The sequence below is a fragment of the Coturnix japonica genome, chromosome 1 (genome assembly GCF_001577835.2).
Source record: "Coturnix japonica isolate 7356 chromosome 1, Coturnix japonica 2.1, whole genome shotgun sequence".
Taxonomy (NCBI): Eukaryota; Metazoa; Chordata; class Aves; order Galliformes; family Phasianidae; genus Coturnix; species Coturnix japonica.
In genome coordinates this window covers 154,100,327-154,127,376 of record NC_029516.1, presented here as the reverse complement: position 1 = coordinate 154,127,376, position 27,050 = coordinate 154,100,327, and the positions used below count along the sequence as shown (strand labels likewise).

The 27,050-nt window shown below is 41.8% G+C and overlaps 1 protein-coding gene across 1 annotated transcript; it reads right to left on the bottom strand.

Moving 5' to 3' along the window:
* Positions 1 to 13,922: 13,922 nt before the first annotated feature.
* On the bottom strand, positions 13,923 to 24,085 carry ALG5 (ALG5 dolichyl-phosphate beta-glucosyltransferase). The gene is made up of 5 exons (XM_032442131.1): positions 24,067 to 24,085; positions 23,453 to 23,512; positions 21,400 to 21,551; positions 15,195 to 15,280; positions 13,923 to 14,385 (listed from the first exon to the last, which is right to left on the bottom strand). Exons 2-5 carry the CDS (start codon positions 23,504 to 23,506, stop codon positions 14,273 to 14,275), a joined length of 405 nt encoding a protein of 134 aa, XP_032298022.1. The 5' UTR covers positions 23,507 to 23,512; positions 24,067 to 24,085; the 3' UTR covers positions 13,923 to 14,272.
* Positions 24,086 to 27,050: the final 2,965 nt, after the last annotated feature.

The window sequence follows — 27,050 nt, the reverse complement described above, 5'->3', positions numbered from 1 at the left end:
CCACACACATCAAAGGCTTGCGTTTCCTCAGACTCTCCATTTGCGTTTAGGGAAGGCAACGTTCTTAAGCTCCTCAGAGAGAGTAAATGCGGTGTGGCCTGGGCATCTCTGTCTATGTGTGGATAACGAATCACAGCTCTGTGTGAAAGCATAAGGTCTCAGGGAAATGCCTTGTGTTTAGTAGGTACTGCAGCAGTGCCACAGCTCTGTTACCCTTTGCTGTGCTAATGGCTGCACGGCTAATTCAGTTTGCATGTTGGCCTGTGTGGACACGGGCCTGCAATAGGGCATTTAGGGCTATTACACCACCATCAGCCCAGCTGTGTAGGAAAACTAAGTTGCAAGTGTTAAGGAATCAGCACGGGAATTTATATCCCAGCTGGAGGTGAGTTTTGTTGTATTTGGCATTTCTGTTATGGATGGCTCAAGGGCCTGTTGTGCTACTGTTGGTATTTGAGTAGCAATGAGATAAAATGAAGGCTTTCTGCAGCAGCATGTGCGAGGTATTCACTGTCTTGCTTTGCAGCCTCTGTGGTGGAAAGCACCGCCTCTTAGCCTTCATTCTCGGGAAATAAGGACTTGGAGATGCTGGTGTGGGAAGATCATCAGCTGTGAGTTTGGGCCCAGAAATGAGAGTTACAGATCCACTGAAAGCAATGCAGAGCCAGAAGTACTTCATATTTGGATGGTCTGAACTCAGTGACAGTTGTGGGGCAGGTGTGGACTTGTGGGGCTTTGCTGGAGAGAGAGGTGGGTAAGGAAGATGAAGGGAAGGTACTTAGTGCTCCTCCTACCCCTATGTCAAATTCGAGAGGCCAACCCATGTAAACAAAAAGGTCAAAACAGCCTTGGGAAAGGAGCTGTATGCTGCCCTCCCCTCCAGTATTTAGCTGGGCTTAGTCTGGAATGGCACCAGGCCAGGGATGCTGGGGCACAAAAGAAGTGAGGGCAAGGGCCAGGCCATGGTAGAGATACTCCTGTGTCTAGGTGTCAGGCCAGATCTTTACCTTAGGGGTCTGTGTTCTGGCTCACTGACAGCATCAGGGGACTTTCCCAGTGGAGTCGTTCACCCCATGAGCTGGAATCTGCCACTCAGCCCTTGGCTGATGCCACTCCTCTCTCCACGTTTCCATAATGTAATTTTGGTAGTTCCAATGGACTGGCACCATGTCTTGGGGAATTGCACTGTGCGTCTTGATAAGGCAAGACCTGACAGCGTGTATCACTGACTGATAAAAACTGCCCCACAGTGGTTCTTCAGGGGAGGTAGAAATGAGATCATGTGTGGGAAAACTTTCCTTGCTCAACTTGTTTGCTTTTTCCTTGAACCTTCTAATCTGGTTTTCTCTAAACTGAATGGTTTGTTGCTTACAAAACAGCAGTTTCCCAATTAATTAAGCCTTAATGAAGAGTTTGAAAGCAGGGCTCATCTCTACAACAAGAACATATGATCCCCTTCTGGTAAAGTTTTGATGGCAGCTAACATGATTTTCCCTGGATGCCCCAACTCTTCTGATGAAAGCTGTTGTCTGCAGGCATGTGGTCACAGATCGAGCAGTTTCACCATTTGGATACGGTGCATGGGGACGTGATTTAGAGGAGGGTTGTTAGAGTTTGGGTACTATGGTTAGGTTGTGTTTGGACTTGATGATTTTGATCTTTTCCAATCTGAACAATTCTGTGACTCTGTGGCCCAGGTTGGTGGCTGGGCTTTTCACACTGAACACAACAGGGTGCTCCTATAATGGAGTCAGTGCACAGCTCCATGATGGTCTTCAGCTGATCAAAACAGGGCTGCTATGAGCAGAGGCTGTCCTACCTTCCCTGGCTATGCCTTCTTTTCTACAGGCATTTGTAACTGGGTCTGAATGTGGGGAGTTTGATGGATAACAGGAACAGCTGAAAACACAGCACTCTTCAGATGCATTAGTGTTCAGCTGGATAACATGCTGATATATGTGTGGTTGTGCAGTAGTGACATGAGGGAAGAGATGAGAAAATACAAGATCAAGATCACACCTTTTAGCACTAGGGCAGTTTCACAGTGATGTGCCTCTCTATTGATGGTAGAGAAGTTCTGTATGCTTTTGTATGGCAAATTCTGTTTTAATTTTTATATTGGGGGAGCAAAGCCATTTGGAATCAGCTGCTAGGAATCAACATTAAGAGGTGTGTTGTAAAAGGCATTTGACAAGAGGGCTTCACAAAGGACTTGCAGCTCTCTTTTGGAGGGTGAGTACCACGTTATCTAAGGAGGAAGGCAGGAAGTGAGGGCTGTGTTAGTGCTGTAATATAAAGGTTGTAGCAAAATGAAGCAGAGGGGCTCTGGGTCCTCCTTAGCTTACCATTTTAAACCGTGGTACTTCCTTCCTAAAATACTATGGAAAGATATGGGAAGGTGTAGCATCAGGTCACACAGAATCACAGAATGACCTGGGTTGGAAGGGACCTCAAGGATCATGTAGTTCCAGCCCCCCTGACTGGCAGGGCCACCAAACTTACACATTTACTAGATCAGGTTGCCCAGGGCCCCGTCCAACCTGGCCTTGAACACCTCCAAGGACGGGGCATCCACAACCTCCCTGGGCATGTTGAAATTGGGCTGTTGTCCAGCAAAGGGTGAAAGACTCTTGAGGACACAGACTAAGTGGAGGAGTACACAGCCTCCAGAGGGACGTATCTGAGAATGGGAATTCTTGGTTCTTGTCCATGTGCTGGGAAACTGCTTCATAGCTCTTGACTGTCAAGTCATAGAATAAAATCAATCTGCAGCTCTGGAAACAAGACCCAGGACTCCTTCCCAAGAGGATATTTAAACTTTTCATTGGAAAAGATTTAAACTTTTCATTGGACATATTTTGTCAGCAATTATTTTATTACTCAGTAGCTATTAATCATATGCCTTACTGAGGCATTCATATTTCACGTCATTAGCCTTTTACTTTCTGGCAAAAATGTAGTAGATCTGTAAGACTGACTGTTCCCTGCTGTTGAAAAATCCATGGCACCATAAAACTTGAGAAGCCTCACACTAATACAATCAATCTGCTAAATGATGTCTATATTTGAAATGCAGCGTGCATGTATAATGCTTCACAACAGAAACCAAAATACTCATAGATGAAGCACCTCTTTGGGCATTTGGTGGTACCTCTTCTGGAATGTGGTGAGTTTCACGTAGGTGAAGATCTCTACACTCTGATTTAATGGCAATTAGCAAACACAATGCTGTGTCGTCACATGATGTTTTGATGTCAGGTTTGTGGCTTATTAAAATAATGGCTACATCTTCCTATGATTCTATGGTACATTACTGCCTAGGTACAGCTGAGAATGCCAATCCATGTGGTTGCTAACTTTTCCTAACTCTGAGATTATCGGATTGAGTGAGATAGCTTTATACTTTAGGGGAGTAAACTCTTCGAAAGGGCTGACAATAGCAGGACACGGGGAAATGGTTTTAAGTTAAAAGAGGGAAGATTTAGGTTGGATGTTAGGGGGAAGTTCTTCACTAGGAGAGTGGTTCGGCCCTGGAACAGGCTGCCCAGGGAGGTTGTGGATGCCCCGTCCTTGGAGGTGTTCAAGACCAGGTTGGACGGGGCCCTGGGCAACCTGATCTAGTAAATGTGTATGTTTGGTGGCCCTGCCAGGCAGGGGGGTTGCAACTACATGATCCTTGAGGTCCCTTCCAACCCGGGTCATTCTGTGATCTGTGATAAATGATCACTCTGCGAATGTTTTCCCAAAACATCTTGCTTGATGGAAAAATAAAAGCTCTTGCTCATTGCTCAGTCACGTACAACTTTAGTATGCATTAGAATTGCACTTAGTAGCAGAAGTAATCTCCCCAAAATAATCAGCACATAATAATATGTCCTTAAAGTGGGGAATATAATTGATTGATGTTGATTGTACACCTACAGAGCTACACGCATAATGCTCATATTAATAGAGAAGAAAGGAGCTAAACCCCCAGGATTTTTAGTGCAGCCTGCTGAAAGGGTAAACAGGGTCAATGAAATCACTTCATATCCCCCTGTGAATGCTTGATATTCATTGTGAGGAGCTTTTATTCCAACATATTAAAATCTTTTGCCCTCACAATGGAAAATTTAGTAGTTGGATGGGTTTTTTTGAGTGTAAATAAATTATCATGCCCATCTTCCAGATAAGGGATAGACGGATGTACTGTATAATCTTACGTAAATTACAAGTTGCCAGGAATAGAAAGAATGCTTCATTATTTTACAACCCAGAGAAATCAGTACATGTAAAATTAGATTCCTTTAAACATGCAGGTCTGTTCAAGCCACTCCTGAAACAATTCTTTCACAGGGAGAATGATGCAGCAAGATCAACCTTCTCTCACCGCTTTATATGAAACTCTTTCAGTACTGGAGGTGCAGCATCCATGCATTCAGGGAATGGAGTGCGCTTTGTACTGTTTCTTCCTTCCAGTCCTTTCAGTTTTCTGATTGTAAGAAAGATGCAAACAGGTGTAACTGAGCAGTGACCCTGTGTTTGGGATTTTATCGTGACCCTCTTCACTTATCTAGAGTAGGCAATGTACAGGATATGAAGCTAGCTTTTCCTTGGTTAGCATTAAGCTTAGGATGGTGAAAGACATCACACACATAATCAAAATGCTGGGCTACTTCTCCATCCTGCGTTATTTGTGTAGGGTCTGACAGGTTACAGTATTGCATATTTTTTGTCTACCACTTAGAGAACAGAATAGAATAGAACAAAATGGTTATAGTAAGTAATGGCTAGTAAAACAGTAAATAATGGCTAGAGTAAGTAATAGTAAAGGCTATAGATAAATGGCTGTAATATGTAGTTTGGGTGTATATATTAATTTTGGTAAACAATTTCCTAAAAAATTATTCCTTTGATAAATGAAATGAAAAGGTCCATATTTTTTTGCTTACTTACTGTCTCCTTTACGAAAGTAACTGATGCTTTTTGTAGTCCCATTGCAACACTTCTGCTGAAAAACTGTTGATTTTTAATCTGTTCCTATTCTTATGAAACATTTTACTGAGTAAATCAATTGAGAGCAATAGAATTAGACATAATATCAGAAAACATTTTTTTTTTTTTTTCTGAGGCCAGAATTTGATTAAAAAGCAGTAGAGTCTGTCCTGGCCTCATCTGTTCTTCAGCTTTCATTATCTCAAAAGCTTCTACCATATATATTCTGGCAGAATACAGCCAGACTTGTAAAACAACCAAAGGAAGAGCTGACACAGTGGATTAGCACTTCCAAAACTTATGACTTGGCTTAAAGATTGGAAGATGGCCATGAGCATGGTGTTGGTTTTTTGTTTTTTGGCAACAAGGTACAAAAGTTATCAGCAGTTCTGCTGTTGAGACCTCAAATGGCATCAGACACAGTCAGCCAAAAAGAGCTAGAAATTCCTTGTGGTTTTAACCTAGTTCCTGGTTTGACAGCAGATGATTTAGAGTATGCAGCAGGATAGCTCATGACAGTCCGTGCAATTGAGCTTGCAATGTGGCTACAGGATGCAGCCTGTCCTTGACATAATTGAATGACTTCCATAGCTAAACCTCTTACTGCGTAACAAAGATAGGAAGATAAAGATTTGTCCCACATGTGGAAGGCTGCTTTCCAGAGACCATGCAAAGTGGATTTGCCAAAACTGTTTGCAGGACTGAATGACTCTTCATCATTCTGTGGTTCAAACAGCTCTTCTGATCTCCAGTCCAAAAGCTGACACTCAGTGTTTCTCTTTGTTTTGCAGCAGGATCCTTATACAGATTCAGAATAACCCAGATGAAATATTAGAACATGGCAAAAAAAACCAGATGGGAATTCCAGAGTTAATGTCACCTCATTCTTAAAGAATATTGCATAGAACATGCCAGCAGCAACGGCTTGGATTCAATCTAGATTTTGAAGCTCACTCTACTAAAACAATAAACTATTGATAGTTCAAAGGAGGGCAGCGTTCTCAATAGCAGAACATGAAGACAGAAGGAAAGCAGAGCCTGGCTGGTGGAGTCATGGACCTGAGAGGGACTTAAGGCTGAGCAGGTAAGAAGGATCACCTGTGGCTGACATTGCTGGAAGATGCTTGTCTGGTCTGCTGCTGTTTCTTGAGTACTGCACAAACACATGGAAAGAGGCTGTGAGCTTGAGGAGGTTGGTTGTATAATTTCCTGCTTGTATGGCAGTGCTGGGAAGTGTGGCAGAGTGCATGTAGACAAAGATAACCACTCACAGCCTGTTAGAGAACTGATGACTGAGTACTGTTCAGTGATGGCAGAACGTGTCCTTGGAAAAGGTACGAGTGAGGAGGATCTGATGCAATACCTGGCAGCTGCAAGGAGTCCCAGGAGGAACACTCCCAATTAGTAGCTTTCCTCATGGGCAGTTTGAAGCATTCCCTGCGGGCCTGCTGTAGGAGTGCTTACACTGCAGTTGGCAACACACCCTGCTACTGCAACCCCTGTGCTGCTGCAGCTTGGCTGCTCCCATATGCTCCAAGTACGTCAAATTATTCCTAATGACTGCCATTGTGCATTTGCAGAGCTTCAGTGCTGACCAGGCTGCTGATTTGAAATGCCCTGGCTGCTTCTTTCTTCTAATATGGGTGGCCTACATTTGCCAGCTATGGAGTGCTCCTACCAGTAGATTACATCCAGCAAGAGCTCACCTCCTTCTGCAGAATGGGAGATGTAGAACATATTGCTTTAGAGAAATAAGGTTTATTCATGGCAATAATGAATGTGCATTTACTAAGGCTGTGTGTATATGTATCTAGTATAAGAATCTGGCAGACAGTCAACTTAGAAACTGACTGACTGCTACCTGCAAAAGTGTGCTGGTACCTCGAAGACCTCTGCAAACATGAAGGAACTGGAAAAAAAGGTTTTTTATTTTCTTTAGGCCAGGGAAATACCTATTTAAGCAGTTCAGGCAGTTGAACAGGTTTATGAAATGGATGGATCTGTGAAAATGTTAAAAATTATCCAGGAAAATGGAGGCTAGTTAGCTCTCTCTACAGATAGATCTTTCAAATGAAATCATATTTAACCCGCTCATCTCAAGCTATGATCTCACAACTATTATTTAAGTACAGTCATATAAAAATACCATCTCTTTTTCTAGCAAGAAACAAAAGGTTTGTCTGTAGCTTCTCCCCTGAGTCTTGGTGACCCCATGGGCAAGTGTGCTCGAGACTCCCTTATGTGCTGTTGGCTAATGCAACAGGCACGACACAGCAGCTTCCAATTCCTAACCTCTGAATCCCTATCCCGAAGAGGTAGATAACTTATGGTTCAGTTGGCAGGGTGCAGTCTTGAGCAGTGCTTGAACACTACTTTAATTCATGCCCCTTGAGCTATAGCAGACGTGCCTCTGCATCCCTAAGAAACGTACACGGATCATAAATAAGGTTAGATGCTATTTTAAGTAATAAACATTGAGATACAGAAACATCATTGTAGCCTCCTATCTTTGCCTGTCTCTTCATTGAGATTATTTTTAGTTCGCAGTCAGCATGATGACTATGAACCTAAAAGAACGCTTGGACAATAGATACATAAACAATTGTGGATGGGTCTCCAGAGTCTTGAACTGTAGTGGAGGAGTTCAAGTTATATATTGGCTGGGACTATGCAGTGCCTTGGAGTTTTTGCTATGTATGTTTATACATATGAATACAACTTCATTCTCTGTGATGAAACACTTACCCGGACTCCTCTGTTATTGGTCTGCACAGGAGCTGTGAAAGTTGTAAATGATACACTGCTATTGATACAGGATGAGCTGGATGAGCTGGAGCTGTCTTCGGCACTTGGCTGTTAATGATCCACAGTAGAGATTTCTGATTTACTTTATATGGCTGAAAACTGCTTACAGTTGTGTTACTATTCATTTCAGAGTTACCCGGCTTTGTGATAATGCTGGAGAGTTACCAAAACTAGTTAATTATAGAATCATAGAATGGCTTGGGTTGGGAAGGACCTCAAGGATCATCAAGTTCCAACCTCCCTGCCACAGGCAGGATTGCCAACTGCTGTACCAAGAAGTTGTTCAGGCTGCCCAGGGCTCCATCCAGCTTGGCCTTGAACACCTCCAGGAGTGGGGCGTCTGCAACATTTATGGACAGACTGTTTCAGCTTCTCACCATCTTCACAGTGAAAAACTTCCCCCAATATCTAATCTAAATCTTCTCTCCTTTAGCTAAAACTATTCCCCTTGTCCTATCACTATCTACCCAAGTAAAAGGCTAATTTCCCTCCTGTTTATAATCATAGACTCATGGAATACTTTGAGTTAGGTGGGACCTTTAGAGGTCATCATAATCTGCCTTTAAGTATTGGAAGGCCATAATGAGGTCTCCTCGCAGCCTTGTCTTCTTCAGACTGAACAAGCCCAGATCCCTTAGCTTGCAGAGGTGCTCCAGCCCTCTGTGCATCTTCATAGCTCTCCTCTGGGTCCTCTCCAAAAGCTCAACATCTTTCCTGTGTTGTGGGCCCCAGACCTGGATGCAGTTCTCCAGATGGGTGTTCATGAGGGCAGAGTAGAGAGGGACGATCTCTTCCCTCTCCCCGTTGGCTGCCCCTGTTCTGATGCAAGGTCCCTCTGGATAGCATCCCTTTCATTTTGTTGTATCAACTGCACCACTCAGATTGGTTTCGTCCATTCCAGATCATGTTTTAAAGATCGAAATCACATTTTTGAAGGCACAAAGAATGAAAGGATCACTGCTGATAGAAATGCTACAGAATTACTATGTAGATGTTAATTTCCTTTTGATGTTTGGGACATTGGTTTCTTCTGAAGTTTCTTTGGGTGGATGGATCATGCTGGAGACCATGTGTAATCTGAAAGTGTTTTTTCTGCATGTGTCGCCCCAGCAAGAGCGAGGACAGGAGGAAACAGTAAAGATTAACATTCCACTGAGACACAAACACATTGTTTGTACCTCTGCAAGTCTATACAGAATCATAGAATGGCCTGGGTTGAAAAGGATCTCAAAGATCATGCAGTTCCAACCCCCCTGCTATGCGCAGGGCCGCCAGCCACCAGACCAGGCTGCCCAGAGCCACATCCAGCCTGGCCTTGAATGCTTCCAGGGATGGGGCATCCAAAACCTCCTTGGGCAACATGTTCCAGTGCGTCACCACCGTCTGAGTGAAAAACTTCCTCCTAACATCTAACCTAAACCTCCTGTGCAGAGAGGAATGAAGAAAAGCGAGGCATAGTCCTTGTTTGGACAAGAGGCTTTGTGATCAGGGAAGCAATCTACTTACAATTCAGCTCCCTATAGAATCTCTGGGGTTAAGTAGGACTACGTCAAACTCAAGTCAATCAGTGTTTCACCTACTCGAGCCTTGCATTCTGTTTTGTGGAAAAGGTGGCTTTGGAATACATGAAGAGACAGCGCCAGGACTTCCCTGCTGGAGGTCTGTACCTTCAGCTTTCATCTCGGCTTGAAAGAGGAAAGAAGAAATTTACATTTGCATTTTCTACTTTAGGAAAATGGCTTAGTCCATAGATGACAAATCATTCTATGAGCTTGTAGTGAGTTTGTGACTGTCAAAAGGTGAAGTTCTCCTTTTGCCGCTTTTTAATGCCTGCTTGCTGAGCACTCGGTCATTAAAATCACCAAAATGATAGAAAATTATCTCAGAAGAAACGCAAAAATGGAAGATGGCATCCTGCCATTCTACTAAGTGGGACTGGATGTGGAGAGACTCCAAGCAGCCCCAGAACAGGTGTAGAGGGAACGCTCCTTGTTATGGTTGTGTGCAATTAAACCAGCACAGCTGCTTCTGAAATGGTACTTAGGAACAACTTCTGCCGCTTCTGGGATAGCTGTGCAACGATTCCAACTATGCTATGCTGGAAAGAACACAAAGGAGAGTAGTACTTTGAAGAAATCTGTCCTTGATTTTGATGTAAAAGAGTAAATATCCTGAAGAGAAGGGCTGGCATCGAAGTCTTCCTCACCCTCAGCTAAGTGCTATGATAAATGTGGTATTTAGAGAACATCTCATGGGACAGATGGGTTTGATCTCCCTCCAGTGTGGGAGTTTGCACTTGTTCTCCCATTTCTTAGGTACTGATTTGAATTGTAAGCAGGCTCCTGTCTCTGTTGAGGGAAAGCTCAGACCTGTTTTTCTGAAAGGCTTCTATTCTGGTCTGTGCACTGAGCAGACAGACCTCCCCGCCTGCTGAAGGGGCTGATGTCAGACAGCGCTGACTAAAGCCAACGGGCTGGTCTGGGACAAGTAGTACTTCACATGGGTAAAAGGTGCCTCGTTCAGGATTCTGGATTCCAATAACCACAAGGTCAGGCACCCAGGAACCTGCTGGTTAACTTCTGAAGTCATGTATTGGATCCTGTCCAAAAGCTGTCATCTGATGTGATCTTCATGGGAAGATCAAGATACATGATTCCAAACTTCCCATTGGCTCAGATGATTGCTGCACACAGATATTGGAAGTACACTAAACTGAGTCATCACTAAGTATCTAAAAATGTATGGGTTTCACAAGACAAGCTCCTCCTTTTAAGGCAAAAGCTTGGAGACCATTGGGATATGACTGTCTTCTTATCCTTTATACTTGCTTAATACTTTTCAGCGCCTACTTGCCATTGTGCTTCTTTTTCTCTTCGTTCAGCAAATACATGGATTAAGTTATTAATACATTGTTATGTATTGATGTGGGTCACAAGGCACAGGTGACTTCTGACCCAAGCCTGGAATTTGTCAGTGTTCAGAATCTTTGCTCTGCAAAGAGCTCCTTGTTGGGTTCTATAAAATAAGAACATCTTTGCCTCAAGACTGTGATGTTTATGTATGTCTGCCCAACATACAGTTAGAGGAATGCTGGTCACCAAGTAAAAGCCTCAAGCCAAGCATGAGTTTAACCTTCTGTTAGAGACCGTGCCTGGTGGAGCCCTGCTCACCTGTGAGCCTATGCATCTTTCCTAATCTGCAAATATAAGAAGTTGAAGATGCTACCCGGGAGACTTCTGAGCACTAAGTATGACAGCCCTGTAGCACTACAGGGCTGCTAATGGATACTAACATTGTGAAACATTAAGTATTGTCACTGACTAATCTGTTTGAAGTAGCCTCAAGACATTACTACCTGTAGCTCTCTCTGTTCACTCCAGTTCTGCAGCAGAGCTAACCATTCTTCTCGGCTAAAGTCAGTATCCTTTGTTGCTTCTGCTTCAACAACGGAGAGGCAGAAAAGAAAGCCTGAAGCACTTGCTTCAACAAGGGCAGGAAATTTTTCGGGACCTGAGAACAATCCAAAGTACTATTAGAAAAGCAGTTGATAAGTGCTTCAACCCCAGAACATGCTGTAGCAAACTTGGAACTCATTTTTCTCAAGTCTGATCTGCTGAAAGACAGAGATATTGCCACATCTGCACCACTGAGCTGTCCATATACCCTCTTGAAGTGACTTTCAGAATGGTTTGGGTATCCTTTCACTATTGCTTAACACGTGGGCTCAGATTCTCTTAAACATCCCTTTGAATGTGTTGACCATTTCACCAAGAGGGAAGAACCACCATCGTCCTGTCTTGCTGTAACCTTAAGCTGATGAAGGAGAGTGCACTGCCCCACTGTTATCCTCATCTCATGAACATGCGATCCAAGCTTCCAATTTATAAACAAGTCAATCAATCAAGACACCTTCACCATACAACTTATTAACTCTCAAATCAGTCCAAAGTGCTAAAAATATGACTATAGGAAAAGCTGTCCTTATTCAAGCAAACATTTCCTCTCAAGGCACATATACACAATGTGGGAAAATGTCAGAAAAGCTACTTTTGTTTCCTGTGTTCTTCATACCTGGATTTCTAATTCGGAAAGTCATCTTTTACTGAAGCTTGGTTTGTAAACTCTCCTGCATCTTTGTTAAAGATTCCATTGCTCCTTAATGCTGTTCAGAATTGGAGCAGAATGCAGTGACCAGGGCTGGAAGAATAACTGATACTGGCAGCAAGTTAAGGACTGGCACAGAAAGATGAGATATGATTTGCCAAAGGATTTTGTGAAGGTTAAATAACAACCAAGAAACACTTAGAAAGGGATCCTGGGTTACAGCCCAGACTCTGAATATTGCTGTATCCACAGTCCCAACTTGCTTTAAACCATGCCATTTCTGTCCTAACCTTATTCTTGTTGAGGACTTGGCTTAGTGAGCCCCTTCAGCTTCCCCTTCTCTCATTAGCAACATTTCTTTTTCCATTCCTAATTGATCTGTCTTCTTAGCCATTCCCTTGCTCTTGTATTTTCTTGCTAGGTCCAGTGCTGTTCCATCCCATTCCTCATGCAGTCTCATTGCCTGGTCTCCCATTTCACTCACTGCCCTCCAGCCTCAGCCCCAGATCAGCCTCCTTGTCAGCTTCTCCCCATGCTCTTTTTGTCCCAGTTTACTCTTCTACTTCATCCTAGTTCAACTTTATCCTCTCTGCAAAGGAATGTGTCAGGCCACACCTATACAAGTAACCTAAGTTGTGCCAGGAGTCCCTCAGCTGTCACACGCTCTTAAAACATTTTTCAGGCCCACTTTTGGCAGTGAGTGCAGGCTCAGGACGACCTCCAACACAGCACGTGAATATGGCAAACCTGCTCTGAAAGGCAGCTGAGGAGGACACAGACACATGGCTGTGACCTGTGCCATGTCTACAGACCTCAGAGACACAGAACAGGTTCTGGACCATTTCGATATGTACTGACCTTTCTCCAGGGCTCAAATTTACTGAGGAATCTGCATTTGAGGGCTGACTTCATTAATCACAGCCAGAGTTACAGTGACCCAGGTTTGATCAGGGTGATCTCTCTCACCAAAACTGGGAAGCTGGTATCTCAGGTGGTGTCAGCATTCAGTCACGTGGTTGGTTGTGTAGAAATGAGAGATATGTATGAAATCAGCTGATTAAAATCTGTGAAATCAAAGATGTTTTCAAGAATTTATTCCAGCAGTTTATTGTACAGAAAACTGAGGTAACTCTTACAGAAGCAGAACTCGGTATTGCAGTACAGCACTGCGGAAAGAGTAAGAAAAATAATCAGTTGAAGAGTATGTGAAAGTACAAACCGTTTACCCTTCATCCTTCAAATCTGTTCATATTTGTATTTGGCTTCGTTTGTTGGCAGCCCACAACTGTTCTGACAGCACTACAGCTGTGTGCTGTAACAAGGTATGGCACTATAAGAAGGACTCAAGCTCCTTCCCCTCTGATTGCATTCAAAGAGTGAGGACTTCATACTGGCATGGCTAATGGTCCCCAAATGGTCTCATTTCCACATTAGTTTTCTGTACCCTTTTCGCTACGGATTCAGAGGTGCCAAGGACTCCTAGCCTTGAACATGCAGTGTTAATTAGTATGTACGAACAACATTTATAAATGATGACATTTTAAAATGAAATGTTGCTTTCTCTTGGAACTTCTGCAGTTTTGGAAGTGATCTGCTGTTTGACTTCAGAAAACCTGTTTTAGTTTCAGACAGCAGTTTAGAACATTTGGAATGTCACAGAATCACAGAATTGTAGGGGTTGGAAGGGACCTCTAGAGATCATTGAGTCCAATCCCCTGCCAAAGCAGGCTCCCTACACCAGGTCACACAGGTCAGCATCCAGGCGGGTCTTGAATATCTCCAGAGAAGGAGACTCCACCACCTCCCTGGGCAGCCTGTTCCAGTGCTCCGAGTGTCAAGAGACAACTGAAAGTTCTTAGAACAGCCTTATGAACATTGCTTTTATAAATTAGTAAAACCCATGGATGTTTCCCATAACACTGAATCTAAATACACATTAGTGCGAATCAAGATTGATCCTTCCAGTTGTAATATGGCCATACCTTTCCTGATGCTATGGAGAAAAGTGGTTGTGGTCATTCACAGCCCAGTATTGCACCTTGTAGAAAAGAGTGACTCTCTTTATTTGTATAAACATTACCAGAAGAAATTCTGAATGTACGATGATACAAAGATGCCTTTATGTGAGTTTACATGATACGGTAACACAACTGTTTAGTAAAAGGAAGACCCAACAACCAGACAAGAAAATCTTTGGAAATGCTTTCTCTTTACAGGACATTGTACCAATTCCTCATTGAGACTCTTACAAAACACATACATGCTGCAAAAATGAAACATACAGCAGGAGCAGTAAAGAATTACCTCAGCTTTCAACACCATTTCACTTGATTGAAACTGTTCTCATGTTCCATTAAGTATAATAATACATTTGGAAGATGTAAATAACCTAATTACATTTTCTTGTTTCAAGCTGCCAGGCACCAGTCATATATCGCAGTCGTATAAAAAGAAGATCCCTCCCCATCTGCAGCCAGCTCCAAAAGGGAACTAACTTAGAACCTGTGATTAATGAAGAAGAAAATCAGAAGGACACTGTTAGAAAAAAACGAGGAATGGCAAAGCATACTTTTACTATTTGTGATCCTCTGTGTTCTCAGCACACTCAGCCCTACAACACCGACTTTAATTTTAATTAAGAAATATTACAAATGCTGTAAAAATATGTATTAAAAATGTATTGCCTTACAGTCATTACATTATACCGTAAGCAGGGAGATATAGTTTGGAAGCAGCACAATAATTCAGTGTATGCCACATGATACACAGACTGCCCTGCGGTAGGGCTTTGTTCAAGTAAGTAGGAACCTGAACACCAACACCTAAGTAAAGGATTTCTGAGTGACTTTGTAGAAGATGATCATCTGCTGCTCTCTAACAGCAATTTGAACATGCCAATGTCCAGGCAATGTACGGACTGAACACCGTAACTCCTGTTCCATCATTTATAGTAACATTTATAGTAGATGCAATACATCTGGAACTGCCCTAAAAGAAAACATTCTCTTTTAACGTGAAGTCGGCTTAGGATGTTCTCTGCTTGCCACCACTACTTTGGTAGCCCTAGCAGTATAACTACCTACTTTGTCTCCAGTAAGAGTTTCTCTCCCTTGCTATCCATTCACCTGCTCCTCCTGTTCCTCTATTACCCTGCTATGACAGAATCTTGCAAGAATTCTGAATTTGTATGGAAAGAGGGCTGTGTGCTATCAAAATTGGGTAAAATATGATACACTTTGAGAAAATCCTCAGCTATTTTAGTCTGGATTGATACTTAAGGAATCTTGAGAAAAAAGAAAGCGCTTCCTTACCTTCAATTTCAGTCCAGTTGACAGCGACTTCTGCTATAGGTATTCTCAAGTGCTGGGCTATATAAAGGAGTTCCACATCAAATGCCCTGCAGCAGAACAGCAAATAGTAAAATTCAGTGATATTTATTTCCAGGAGAAAAATGGTGGCACTGTTAATTTAAGAGGCTGGCATTCAGTTTCAAAGTTGATACCAATTCTCTACAGATCCAGTGCACATGAAAGGAAAATAAATTTCCTGACTGAATGACTAAGAAAACAGCCAACATACAGATAACAACAGTTGGTTGCACTCTGTTTCTTGAAGGCGTATCTCATGCTGTATCTACTGGTAGCTGCTATTGACACCAACACAGTTAATTCCAAAGCAACATTTTGAAATGGAAAAAAATCTGCTGCCACTGGAGAAAATGTGTGCAGAAATCTAATAAAATAGCATTATTCCATTGTGCTTCTAGTGTTGTTTGAATTCAAGGTGTTAATAACCCCATTTGACACTACACCTGTGGGACAAAAAGATGCAAGCAAGCAAAAAGGCATTCTGAAGGCGGTGGCCAGCCACATTCAGGCATCTCTTCCTTGTACTATGAATGAATGCAGCAATAGGAGTCACTTTTAAATATGCTCTCAGGTGTGACACATACGTGTATCGACGTGCACTGAAGCCCAGACTGCAGCACACTGGCCTGAAGGTGAGGTTGTTCTCAAACATACATCAACCTGGACTTGCACCGTGCGTGTGTGTGACAGAACTACTGACACCACTGAGCACAGCAGCAAAACATGCAGAGGTGGCACAAACAGAAGTTATCAACTGAGACTGATGAGCACTTGAGCACTGGAACAGGCTGCCCAGGGAGGTGGTGGAGTCTCCTTCTCTGGAGATATTCAAGACCCGCCTGGACGCCTACCTGTGTGATGTGGTGTAGGGAACCTGCTTTGGCAGGGGGGTTGGACTCGATGATCTCTAGAGGTCCCTTCCAACCCTTATGATTCTGTGATTCTGTGAGACTACAGTTATTTTGTTTAGAGAATTTAGAACCGGTCCGTAAATCTGGATTAGAACGCAGGCCTTTTAATTGCCATGAAAACAGAGGAATAGTTTCATGTTCTATGTAACATAGATGTTTTATAGATGTAGATTGTTTTCTTTTCCCCCTGTCAACTTAATCTGAGCCAAGCAGCCCTGCCGCTTTGCTGGGTTCTTTTAGTTTTTTTGTTTATTTTTAATTAGGGCTGAATATGATTTTTTTAATTACGCCATGGGTCTCTAATTGAAATCATGTTATTTGACATTTTGCTGACATTTTACATTTGTAAGCCAAAAAACCCCACGTATTCACCTCTATGAATGTTTATGAGTCATGTGTATAAACAGTAAATCGAATTTTGCAATATTTACTACTTAACTGGCTAAAAAACTTAAGAGACAGAATAATTGTCTGATGAATTATACTGTATGAACTGCTCCAAAAATATTACTCCATAAAGTATTAGCCCAGCAAACTAATGGTGATTTGCAACAATTCCTATGGACAACCAATTACCCGAATGTCAGCAATATACATCAGAGCACAGCAACATTAAATAGTTTGGAGAACTACTGCGCTCAAAGTAAAAGACTAAAAGGACAGGAATTAATCAGGTTGAACACTAACGTTGTTACATGTGGTTGCCATTAGCGTCACAGTGAACATAGCCTGAAATATACAAAATGCTGTTCAAGGCTGGAAGGAGAACAACTTCTGTAGTGCACGGCTTGGGCACAGTTCATCCTCTGCTCCCCATAACCTTTTGTGCACTTCAGATGTATGCTACAACAATTAATCAGGGAACGTAGCTTGCAGTGCATTCCATACATGATAATATGACCCTCACGCTGCAGAGCATCAAATCCAGGTGGTACAAAGTTATAAGACATAAGTGTGGTTATTTTAGCTGGAGCCAACTCTAAGAGATCAAAGCAGTGTCAGTGGATGAGTGAATGCAATACACGTGTTTTGACATGAAGCAGCACGTCAGCCATTTGCAACCAGTTACTGTGTGACAGAAGCCCTGCTAGGAATTGCAGGGTATTATTCACACCATGTACATCAGAGGATCCTGCTGCAGAGAGTGGAAGTATGAACCTCTGGGCAAAGGAACACAGCTTGGAGTACCTGAGCGTGGCTCTAGCTTGAATGAGTTCCTAGAAAAGCTTAACACTGCCTTGATCATGCAGAAACTTCAGCCTCTAATTTAAGCACCTCAAGTCAGACATCCAGAACTATATGGTGTGAAGTTTGCCCATCTATTTCTAGTAGTGGCTTCATTATGTGTTAATTAATACAAACAAAAAGTATAAAATATTGGAAAACTTTTCCACATGGCTCTATTTATGCTAAATTACTTTTTATTTACTTTTTTATTACGCTAAATGCTTTTGTCTAAGTTACAAGTTATAGCTATGCTGGCTAAAACTCAGTGTGTTCAACTGAAATCAAACCCCTTTTAAATTGAACTTGTTTCGGTTTGTAAAGTACCTATGAGAGCAGCTCCGAAAGTAATGCCTCCCATTTTATTACGCTGTCCCACAACTTCAGAGGTGAATGTTGGTGGTATAGCAGTAGAAACCGATCATTCTCACCAATGACCACACTTACTTTTGGAGCAACTGACGTACCCTGAGAATTTAATAGTTGTTTTGAAACTGCTGTTGGGCCCTTCTTTGCTCATCTAATACTAAATGTATCAAATATCCAACAACATTTGGCCTTCTGTTACACCATTATGATTGGAATTCATAACTTTTCTTTGATAATATGTTGTTCAAGAGACATAACTTTCAGTGGCCAAAAAATGAAACACTGTGTCAAGCTCCAGCTGTAACCAGGCTTTTGAAAGCACCCGTGCACCTGCCAGGAGCAGGATATTTTAATTCTACAAGACAAAACAGAGATAGTTTCAACAGCAAAATATTTCTGTGTTGATTCTGGAGATGGCTCTGGGGAGACCTTATGGTGGCCTTCCAATACTTGAAGGAAGCAAATAAACAGGAAGGGGAATGCCTGCTTACGAGGGCGGATAGTGATAGGACGGGGGGGAATGGTCTTAAACTGAGACAGGGGAAATTTAGGTTGGATATTAGGAGGAAGTTTTTCACACAGAGGGTGGTGACGCACTGGAACAGGCTGCCCAAGGAGGTTGTGGATGCCCCATCCCTGGAGCCATTCAAGGCCAGGCTGGATGTGGCTCTGGGCAGCCTGGTCTGGTGGTTGGTGACCCTGCGCATAGCAGGGGGTTGAAACTGGATGATCATTGTAGTCCTTTTCAACCCAGGCCATTCTATGATTCTGCGATTAGAAGTTCATAAACAATTCTACTCGTCCTGCACAAAAACAGGAAAAAACAATTCATTCCACTGCTTGTGTTGGCCTATGGTGCCAAAGCAGTGGAAAAATATCCATGTAATAAATATTTGTATGCTTTTATAAGCAATATTTACTTATTTTCCTTTAATTTCTAAAGACTCACATTTACAGCTTAGTGAAAGAAGAAACAATCATAGGATGTCTCTTATGCCAAACGTGTGAGTTTTAGATGTGAAAAAAAGGCCTGTCCAGTGCAAAAGGCAGCTTTTATAGACTAACATAATACAATTTGTTCCATCAGTTTTACTCTATAAAACTTTAAGCTTGCCAGTCTATCTAACCAACAATCTGCTAAGTTGCTTAATATCATTACAAATTGCTGCTTTGCAAACTGTCAATCAAGCCAGGGCAATAACTACACTCTGAGTTCCCACTTCTTTCATCAATAGTCCAGGTAGAAAAGTATCTGCTGCCACATTTTGTTCTTCTGTTACTAATTATCATTATTTCTTTGATAATAATAATGATCTTGTGATATGATTTAGTGTAGGGTTTTTAGACTTAGGATACTGGTTAGGCTGCGGTTGGACTTGATGATCTTCAAGATCTTTTCCAGCCTGGGTAATTCTATGATTCAATCTGGAAAAACTGTGATGATTTTTCTGTAGTCAGAATTAAAAAAAAAAATCAATGATCATATTTTGCATAGGGGAATTCTGTCAGTTTAGGCAATCTAATTTTCCTGCTTTCTTCCCGTTCATTACAATTTAACATCAAAATTACACTTCTCCAGGCCAAGACTGGACGCAGAAATGGAGCTTCTTTTGGGGTCTGAAAGTGAGTAATTCCAACCATCCTCGTCATGTTTTTAAAATACCTCTTCTTTAATTTTCTTTTAAGTCTTAATTTAAAAAACGTGCTCCGTGTTTTTCTGTAGAACAGATTAGTGCTGGAATCAGATTCAGAACCTGAAACACGAAGCATATGCTCTCTGCTCAAAAAGTTGCTCTTATTTCAAACTAACGTCAAAACTTTGCTGTGTAGAAAGTAAATTTCAAGAATGTTTGGGTTTTGTTGGTGTATATACAGCCAGCTTGCGGAGGAACAGTTACACCAGAAAGTAAATAAGAACATTAACGGGAAAAGAAAAGCTTGCTTAGGATTTGAGTATGACTTTTTAGTATCAAAAACATAAACAATATCCAGTATCTATTAATTTTAGAAATGCTTTCTAAACTTCAGCATAATAAAATATTCTGGGAAGTATCTCAGTCTCTCTTGAAAAATTGTTGTATGATTCTCATCACCCTAAAGATAAAAACATTATCTTTCTCTGTATATTTCAGTTTCCTTTTAAGATTTCGTAACAATAAGCACCCATAAATCAAACTTGGCATAGCAAGAAGATAACTGTGCCTTAGTTTTCTCGGTTTTTTAACATTAAAGATATGATTTTCAACTCAGCGTCAGCTGGAGGAGAAGAACGATAAAACCAGAAAAAATCTGGAGGTCTGAGCAACTGTTTCTTCATTTCTTCTATAGCTGAAATTGAGTCATTTCCCTCTCTTTAAAATAATATTTTAAACTGCCAAAAACAGACAGAGGATCACATATAGGAAGATCCTGATGCCATGTCCCATTGCTCCCCACTTCCATTTTTGTCTACAGAAAGTGAACATGGAAACACAAGGCTCCATTTCATAGGAGGTGCAGGTGAAATATTAAAAATACCGTAAGCGTTTAATTGTGGTCTTTCTGATAATAATATAAGTGTGGAAACTTACTTAGCAGTCTTTTGTTCTCTCTGACCTGGCAGCAGGACAGCTATGTTGCTTACATGGGCATATCTATTACCAGAACATGAGATGTTCAGCTTCCAAAAATGCACCTGTACTCCTAACACTGTTTAAGCGAGGTATGTTATCATCCTGCTGAGATACACAGACAAAACCTGCGTTATTTAATGGGTAAGTACTGCTCTGCGTTTGACATCATCCAGAACTTCAGTGCAGCCTCCTGCTACTTAATGCTAATTCAACACTTGTGCTGTTTGCTGTGCAGACACTTTTAAATTCATTTAGCAAACAGGAAGAATTGTTTTGGCTTTTAATCTATGGAGACCACTGACATTGCCTACATGGACCAGAAACTGAACTGCCCTAGATACAAGTTTGGGTTAGTAGTCCAAATGGCTTTTATTGAATGGTTTTATCCTTCAGATGCAACTAAGGCACAAGCCACTGACACATTTTGTTCCTACTCCTACACTGAGTGGAACATACTCTGCTGAACTTCAGCCACCTACAGTAAAGATAACTCTTGTACAAGTTGACTGAAGTTTCTTTGTAGTTGATGACAGGAAATGAGCACTTGTTGACCATGCCTTACTTGGCCCTGTATCAGGATGAAATGAATTACATCCTGAAATTATCCCTTCTTCTGTCACCTAAGATGACAAGTAGATACTCTCTAGATGTTATGGAAGAAAATCTTGTTCTTTGTGTGTGCATATTTATACTCTGAACAAGCAGCTTAAAAATTCAGGGCAAGGTTTATTTGACAACCAATTTTATAGGCACTTTATGTTAACACTGAGAGCGAGCATATATTGATGTTTAGTTTAAATATTACTGTAGAATGCCTTAGATTGGAAGGGACCACAAGGATCATCCAGTTCCAACCCCTCCGCCACTGGCAGGTCCACCAACCTCCAGGTCTGGTACCAGACCAGGCTGCCCAGGGCCCCCTCCAACCTTGTCTTGAACACATTGTGCTTCGTAGTGGTTACAATGCTGAAATTCCTTCTCCAAAATCATGTCAAACAAGAAAGAAAAGCAACAACAACAAAGAAAATTTACCAGCGCTCTACGTGGAGGGTTGAGAATGTCCGCAAAGCAGCTTCTCTGGTTAAAAGTTTAAATCCACACTGCGTATCCCTGATCTTTTTGACACAGAGAAACCACACAAGGAAATGGAAGCCGTACATAAGAAGAGTTCGAAAGTAAGAGCGCTGTGAACAAAAGGGAAAAAGTTAGACGGTTTCTTTTAGTGGACAAAACTACAGCAGAACAGGAGAGACCTGCCAGTCAAACTCATGATTAGGATACATGCAGAGACATCAAAACTGCACATTCTTGTTGCTGTTTTCCCTAATCCATGGCAGCTTTCCATTCTGGACAGTACCATATTAGGTGCAGCAGAAGCCCAAACCTGGGTTTCAACTCATGATACTGACAGTCTGTGATTCTCCCAGTTTACCCTTTGGTTACATTTGTGTTCTTTACATCATATTATATGGATATGTTTGCCAATGGAATACAGAGGCTGATTCTGTGTTTGCAGAATCACTGCCAGTCTTGCATTTGAGGCAGCTCCTAAACAACTCTAACTCAGATCCATCGCTTTTGAACTCCTGAATTTGGTGAATTAAGTTGAATTTCAGATGATTGTATCTAAGACTACAAGCTAAATACCATGCAAAAAGGAGACAGCAATTTAACTGTTAAACATCTCTGGGTGATAAGAGATGCCTTAAAAGCAAATAATTTCAAACCTTGATTGCAAAATGAGATGATGTTCAGCTTATTATGTAACAGTCTCTGGCTTAAGGAAACTCACAGCTCTAAAAAAACCCTCTAGCCCCAGGTTAATGGTGGATCTGGTGAGGATTCTTTAGCATTACAGTGAAGGTGAGCTACTGTGTGACAGAGAACACAAGGCTACTTGTGCACGACTGTCATTCAGTTAACACCAAAAGTAAAAAACGGGGAGAAAATGAAAGCAAGGATGGAACACACCCATCCTGCAAACTGTATTTCTGCAGTTTGCACCCAGTCAACAAGTAAAATCCTTCAAAGGTGCTAAGAAATATGAATGCACTGAAGAAAATGTACGTACATTCTGTGCTTGAACACAACATGAAGCATTTTTGCAGGCTACGGTTTAGCAGCTACACGGTCTTCTTCTACATTACCAAAGTAACTTCTTTTGGTCTTCTGCAACTATTTGATAATTCATATATATATGTATATATTCTCATATATACATATATATGAGAATATTTTTGAGTATTAAACATCAGTATTGAAAAAGGTCATTCTTGAGAATGTTCAAAATGATGAACACATCCATATGATGCTGAAATTTAGTCCACCAACGTCTGTTGCAATACAAGCTCCATGCCTGCACTTTGTCAACTACTGTCTGCCAAGACATCAGAAAACCAGATGCCAGATAAGACCGTGCCTATGCAGCACTGTTTATTCTACAAGAGCCACACGCTGAACAGTACCCATCTGTGTGTTCAAAACTCCAAACTTTCACTATGAGTAATACAGAAAAATTACAGTACTTTCCCACTGATTAAGATACCCTTCAAACAGCTTATTACTAATTAACCCTAACTCATTTTGAACAGATCTCAAGATTTGTAGATCAACAAGATCCTGCACTGGAAGAGAATCAATAAAAATGAGCTCATCGGTTGCCTTGCACTCCAGCACCAGTACTGGCAGAAGATGTACATTTGCACAGAGACTGCTCTTGTAGAAGCTTTAACTCATCGGTCACAAAATGTTACCTTCTACAGACTGTGTCTAAAACTTTACCTCCTAATAACAGCAAACCTAAATGGCCTTTAACTACTGATTGTCAGGAACTTCTGCTTCTAAGATGCTCTCAACCAGCATCCTTCAGCTGGAACACTAATTGAAACCAGTTCAACATTGGTGGCGCCTGAAATGCAGAACACATCCTCTGTAACGTGATGGAGCATAACATCCACTCATGGCAATTCTTATTTTTAAGCTCCCATTCTTTTATAGATGTTTATTTAACTGTAAAATCTGTATAACAGAATGAAATAGTGGAAATATTTTGAGTATTCGTACACAGGAGGAAAGGGAAACCAACCTTTGCTATTGAATCCTTTTCCAGATGAGCTCTAGAACCACAGGAAATAGCCATCTGGTTCTGCACAAGAATACACATTAAAGACTTATTAGTTAAACTAACATTTTCTGAATCACTGGAATCTCCTGTTGAGACTTCACATGAAACCTTAAAGAGTGATAAGGACCGTACGATAAAATCTTCAAAGCCATACACTTTTCTGCTTTCTGTAGCTACGCTTTATCTGGTGCTGGTTTCCAAGGCTAAAATAAATTTCTCCTGCAGTTAACAGTGCTAATAAACTGTGTATATGGTGCATACAAGTTGCTGCAGTTTATTCATACCCATCAACTATAAGCAATTTACATTGTTCCTCTCAAGTACTTATACAATAAATGTGCAAGGTCTTGCACCTGGGTTAGGGCAAAACCAAGCAGATACAGGTTGGGTAGAGAATGACTTGAGAGCAGCCCTGAGGAGATTTTGGAGTGCAGGTTGATGAAAGACTCAACATGAACCAGCAGTGTGTTCTTGCAGCCCAGATCAACCATATTTTGGGTTACATCAAGAAAATAATGACCAGCAGGTCGAGGAAGGTGACTCTGCCCCTCTACCCTGCTCACATGAGGCCCCACCTGAGTACTGCATTCAATTCTAAGGCACCCAGAACAGGAAGGACATGGAGCTGTTGGAGTGGGTCTATAGGAGGGCCATGAAGATAATCAGAGGGCTGGAACACCTCCCTTATGAGGTCAGACTGAGAGCTGGGACTCTTCCTACCGGAGAAGAGAAAGCACTGGCAGCACCTTATGGCAGCCTTTCAGTACCTGAAGGGGGCCTACAGGAAAGCTGGGGAGGGACTATTAATAAGGGCAAGTATCAACAGGACAAGGGAAATAGTTAAACTGGAAGAGTGTATATTTAGATTAGATATTAGGAAGAAATTCTTTACTGTGAGGGTGGTGAGACACTGGAACAGGTTGCCCAGAGAGGCTGTGGATGCCTCCTCCTTGGAAGCATTCAAGGCCAGGCTGGATGGGGCTTTGAGCAGCCTGGTCTAGAGGGAGGTGTCCCTGCATACAACAGGGGGCTGGAACTGGATGATCTTAAAGAGCCCTTCCAACCCAAAACATTCTATGAAATGTAGTGAACTGCACAGATAAGCATAATATATGTTTTCCCTTGAACCTGCACTGTGAAAAGGTTAAAAACACATGTTCTACTGATGCATCTTCAAATAAATTAATTACCATGGTATCACTCATAAATATAACCTCAAATTAAATCAAAAGAGGCAATAAAAACAGAATTTTTTACATTTATTCTCAGAGTCCTCCTATAAAACCCCCAAAGCTGCTGTATTCAAGTGTGGGACTGATGCTGGAGACTCAGCAGCTGCAGTAGTAGTGAGGAGCATGAGGGAAAGAAACGCTGCCACCCGGCGGCCCTTGCATGCTTACACTCACAGATGGACAGTGGGAGCAGCCACCTCTTGCACAGGTGCAGCCAAAAGGGCTCCCAGTGGAAAGCTGAGCACCACTTCTTGCTTTTTGGGAACATCACAAGATGTGAGGTTTACAGAAACGGGTTTACAGTTTACAGAAAGGGTAGTTAAGTACTGGAATAGGTTCCATGGGGAGGTGGTTGAATCGCCATCCCTGGATGTGTTTAAGAGCCATTTGGATGTTGTGCTCAGGGATATGATTTAGCAGAGGGTTATTAGAGTTAGGGTACTATGGTTAGGCTGCAGTTGGACTTGATGATCTTCAAGGTCTTTTCCAACCTGGGTAATTCTATGATTCTTTGAGCCTCTGTTCTGGGTTAAGCACTGGGCTAATGAAACAAAACCTCAGTTCTTTCAGGTCATGACAAGACAAGGGCTATCCAGGGAAGAGTTCTTGTTTCACAGTTTTTGAATTTATATTTACAACAAAAGGTATTCCAAATATTGTCATTACACTAACAACTCTGAAAGAGAGTTAAAAAGCAGGGTGAAATTATGATGCGTCCTTAGCTATACAAGATGACATCAGATAAGAATAAAATACTGCCCTTACTAAGCAAAATAAAGGTCACTTTTTAAGTGAGTAGGAACACGTGCTATTTATAGTGACTGTAACAACTTCATAGGAAGAATGATGAGTAGAACATAACGTGCTGCACATTTCATAGGCACAATGAATGCAAAGGAGGTAAGAACTCCACGCAAGCTACCTCCTGACAGCCCATTATAACAACTTCAAAGCATGTTTTCAGACTTACACCTACAACTTCAGCTGGACTCCAAACAACTCAAAGTGAATTATAAAAATCAGTCCATATGTATTAAACTTAAAAACAGAATTTATACTCACAGGCCACGGTTGGAGATTTTTTAGACCTTCTTCCACTTTTTCAATGTCTGCAAATTTTGTAGCACCGTCTGCATCAGCCATCAGAATTTTTTTCCCCCGAGAACTAAGAACACCCTGCAATCGCAACAGCCAATAAAAGTCTGTACCTTCCAATTCAGTGTTTGTATTTATATTGCAATAACATCTGGAAACTTCACACACCGCACACCATCCCATGACAACAGACAATGCATGAAAATGGGACCTTAAGGAACCCTCCCATCTCCACAAGGTTACAAGCTAAAAGCTTCACAACTAAAATGGTGAGACAAGTTGCTACAGTCAGCTACACAGGAGAACACGAAGCACTAATAAGTGGTTACCACTGCACTGGACAGCTTTCCTTTGTCATTTGAGCTATGGAAAGGAGGATGCAGTGCAATGTTCTTCTAACATATTTTCAAAGAAATTCAAGCGATTATCTCAAATTAGTTCTGAGAAGTAATAAATCTTAAGTCCCAGTGGCACCGCAAAACATCCGTGATGCAGCAGGTTTTGTAGCTTGTTTTGCCACATTCTTGACAGTGAGATCTTTGATGCTTATTGAAGGGCATGAAATATAGAATCATAGAATCATAGAATGACCTGGGTTGGAAGGGACCTCAAGGATCATGAAGTTCCAACCCCCCTGCCTGGCAGGGCCACCAAACATACACATTTATTAGATCAGGTTGCCCAGGGCCCCGTCCAACCTTGTCTTGAACACCTCCAAGGACGGGGCATCCACAACCTCCCTGGGCAGCCTGTTCCAGGACCTCACTACTTTCCTAGTAAAGAACTTCCCCTTAACATCCAACCTAAATCTTCGCTCTTTTAACTTAAATCCATTTCCCCTTGTCCTGGTATTATCAGCCCTTTCAAAGAGTTTACTCCCCTCCTGGATATAGGTTCCCTTCAGGTACTGAAAGGCTGCAAATGAGGTCACCCCACAGCCTTCTTTTCTCCAGGCTGAACAAGCCCAGCTCCCTCAGCCTGTCATATAGCAGAGGGTTTTCCAAATATATGGTCATAACTGAGCACGTGGGACTGAAATTAAGGGACCCCACTCCACACTTTGAGCTACAAAACCGTGTCACATACACAGTCAGCACCCTTCTGGAGTAACTAATAGCATCCTTTCCAAGAATTCAATGACTTGACATCGTGCTTTCTCCATATGCTATATATAAAATACTAATGTTCCCTAAAAAAAAACCCTAAAAACTGGACATGCTAAAGATTTGGCT

Excerpts from the sequence above, each read along its gene's own strand:
- ALG5 (XM_032442131.1), bottom strand. The coding sequence starts at position 23,506 with ATGGCTATTTCCTGTGGTTCTAGAGCTCATCTGGAAAAGGATTCAATA. Across the intron at positions 21,552-23,452 it reads AAAAGGATTCAATAGCAAAG|CGCTCTTACTTTCGAACTCT; the intron begins GTTGGTTTCCCT and ends TTTTGTTCACAG. Across the intron at positions 15,281-21,399 it reads ACCCTCCACGTAGAGCGCTG|GGCATTTGATGTGGAACTCC; the intron begins GTAAATTTTCTT and ends GTTCTGCTGCAG.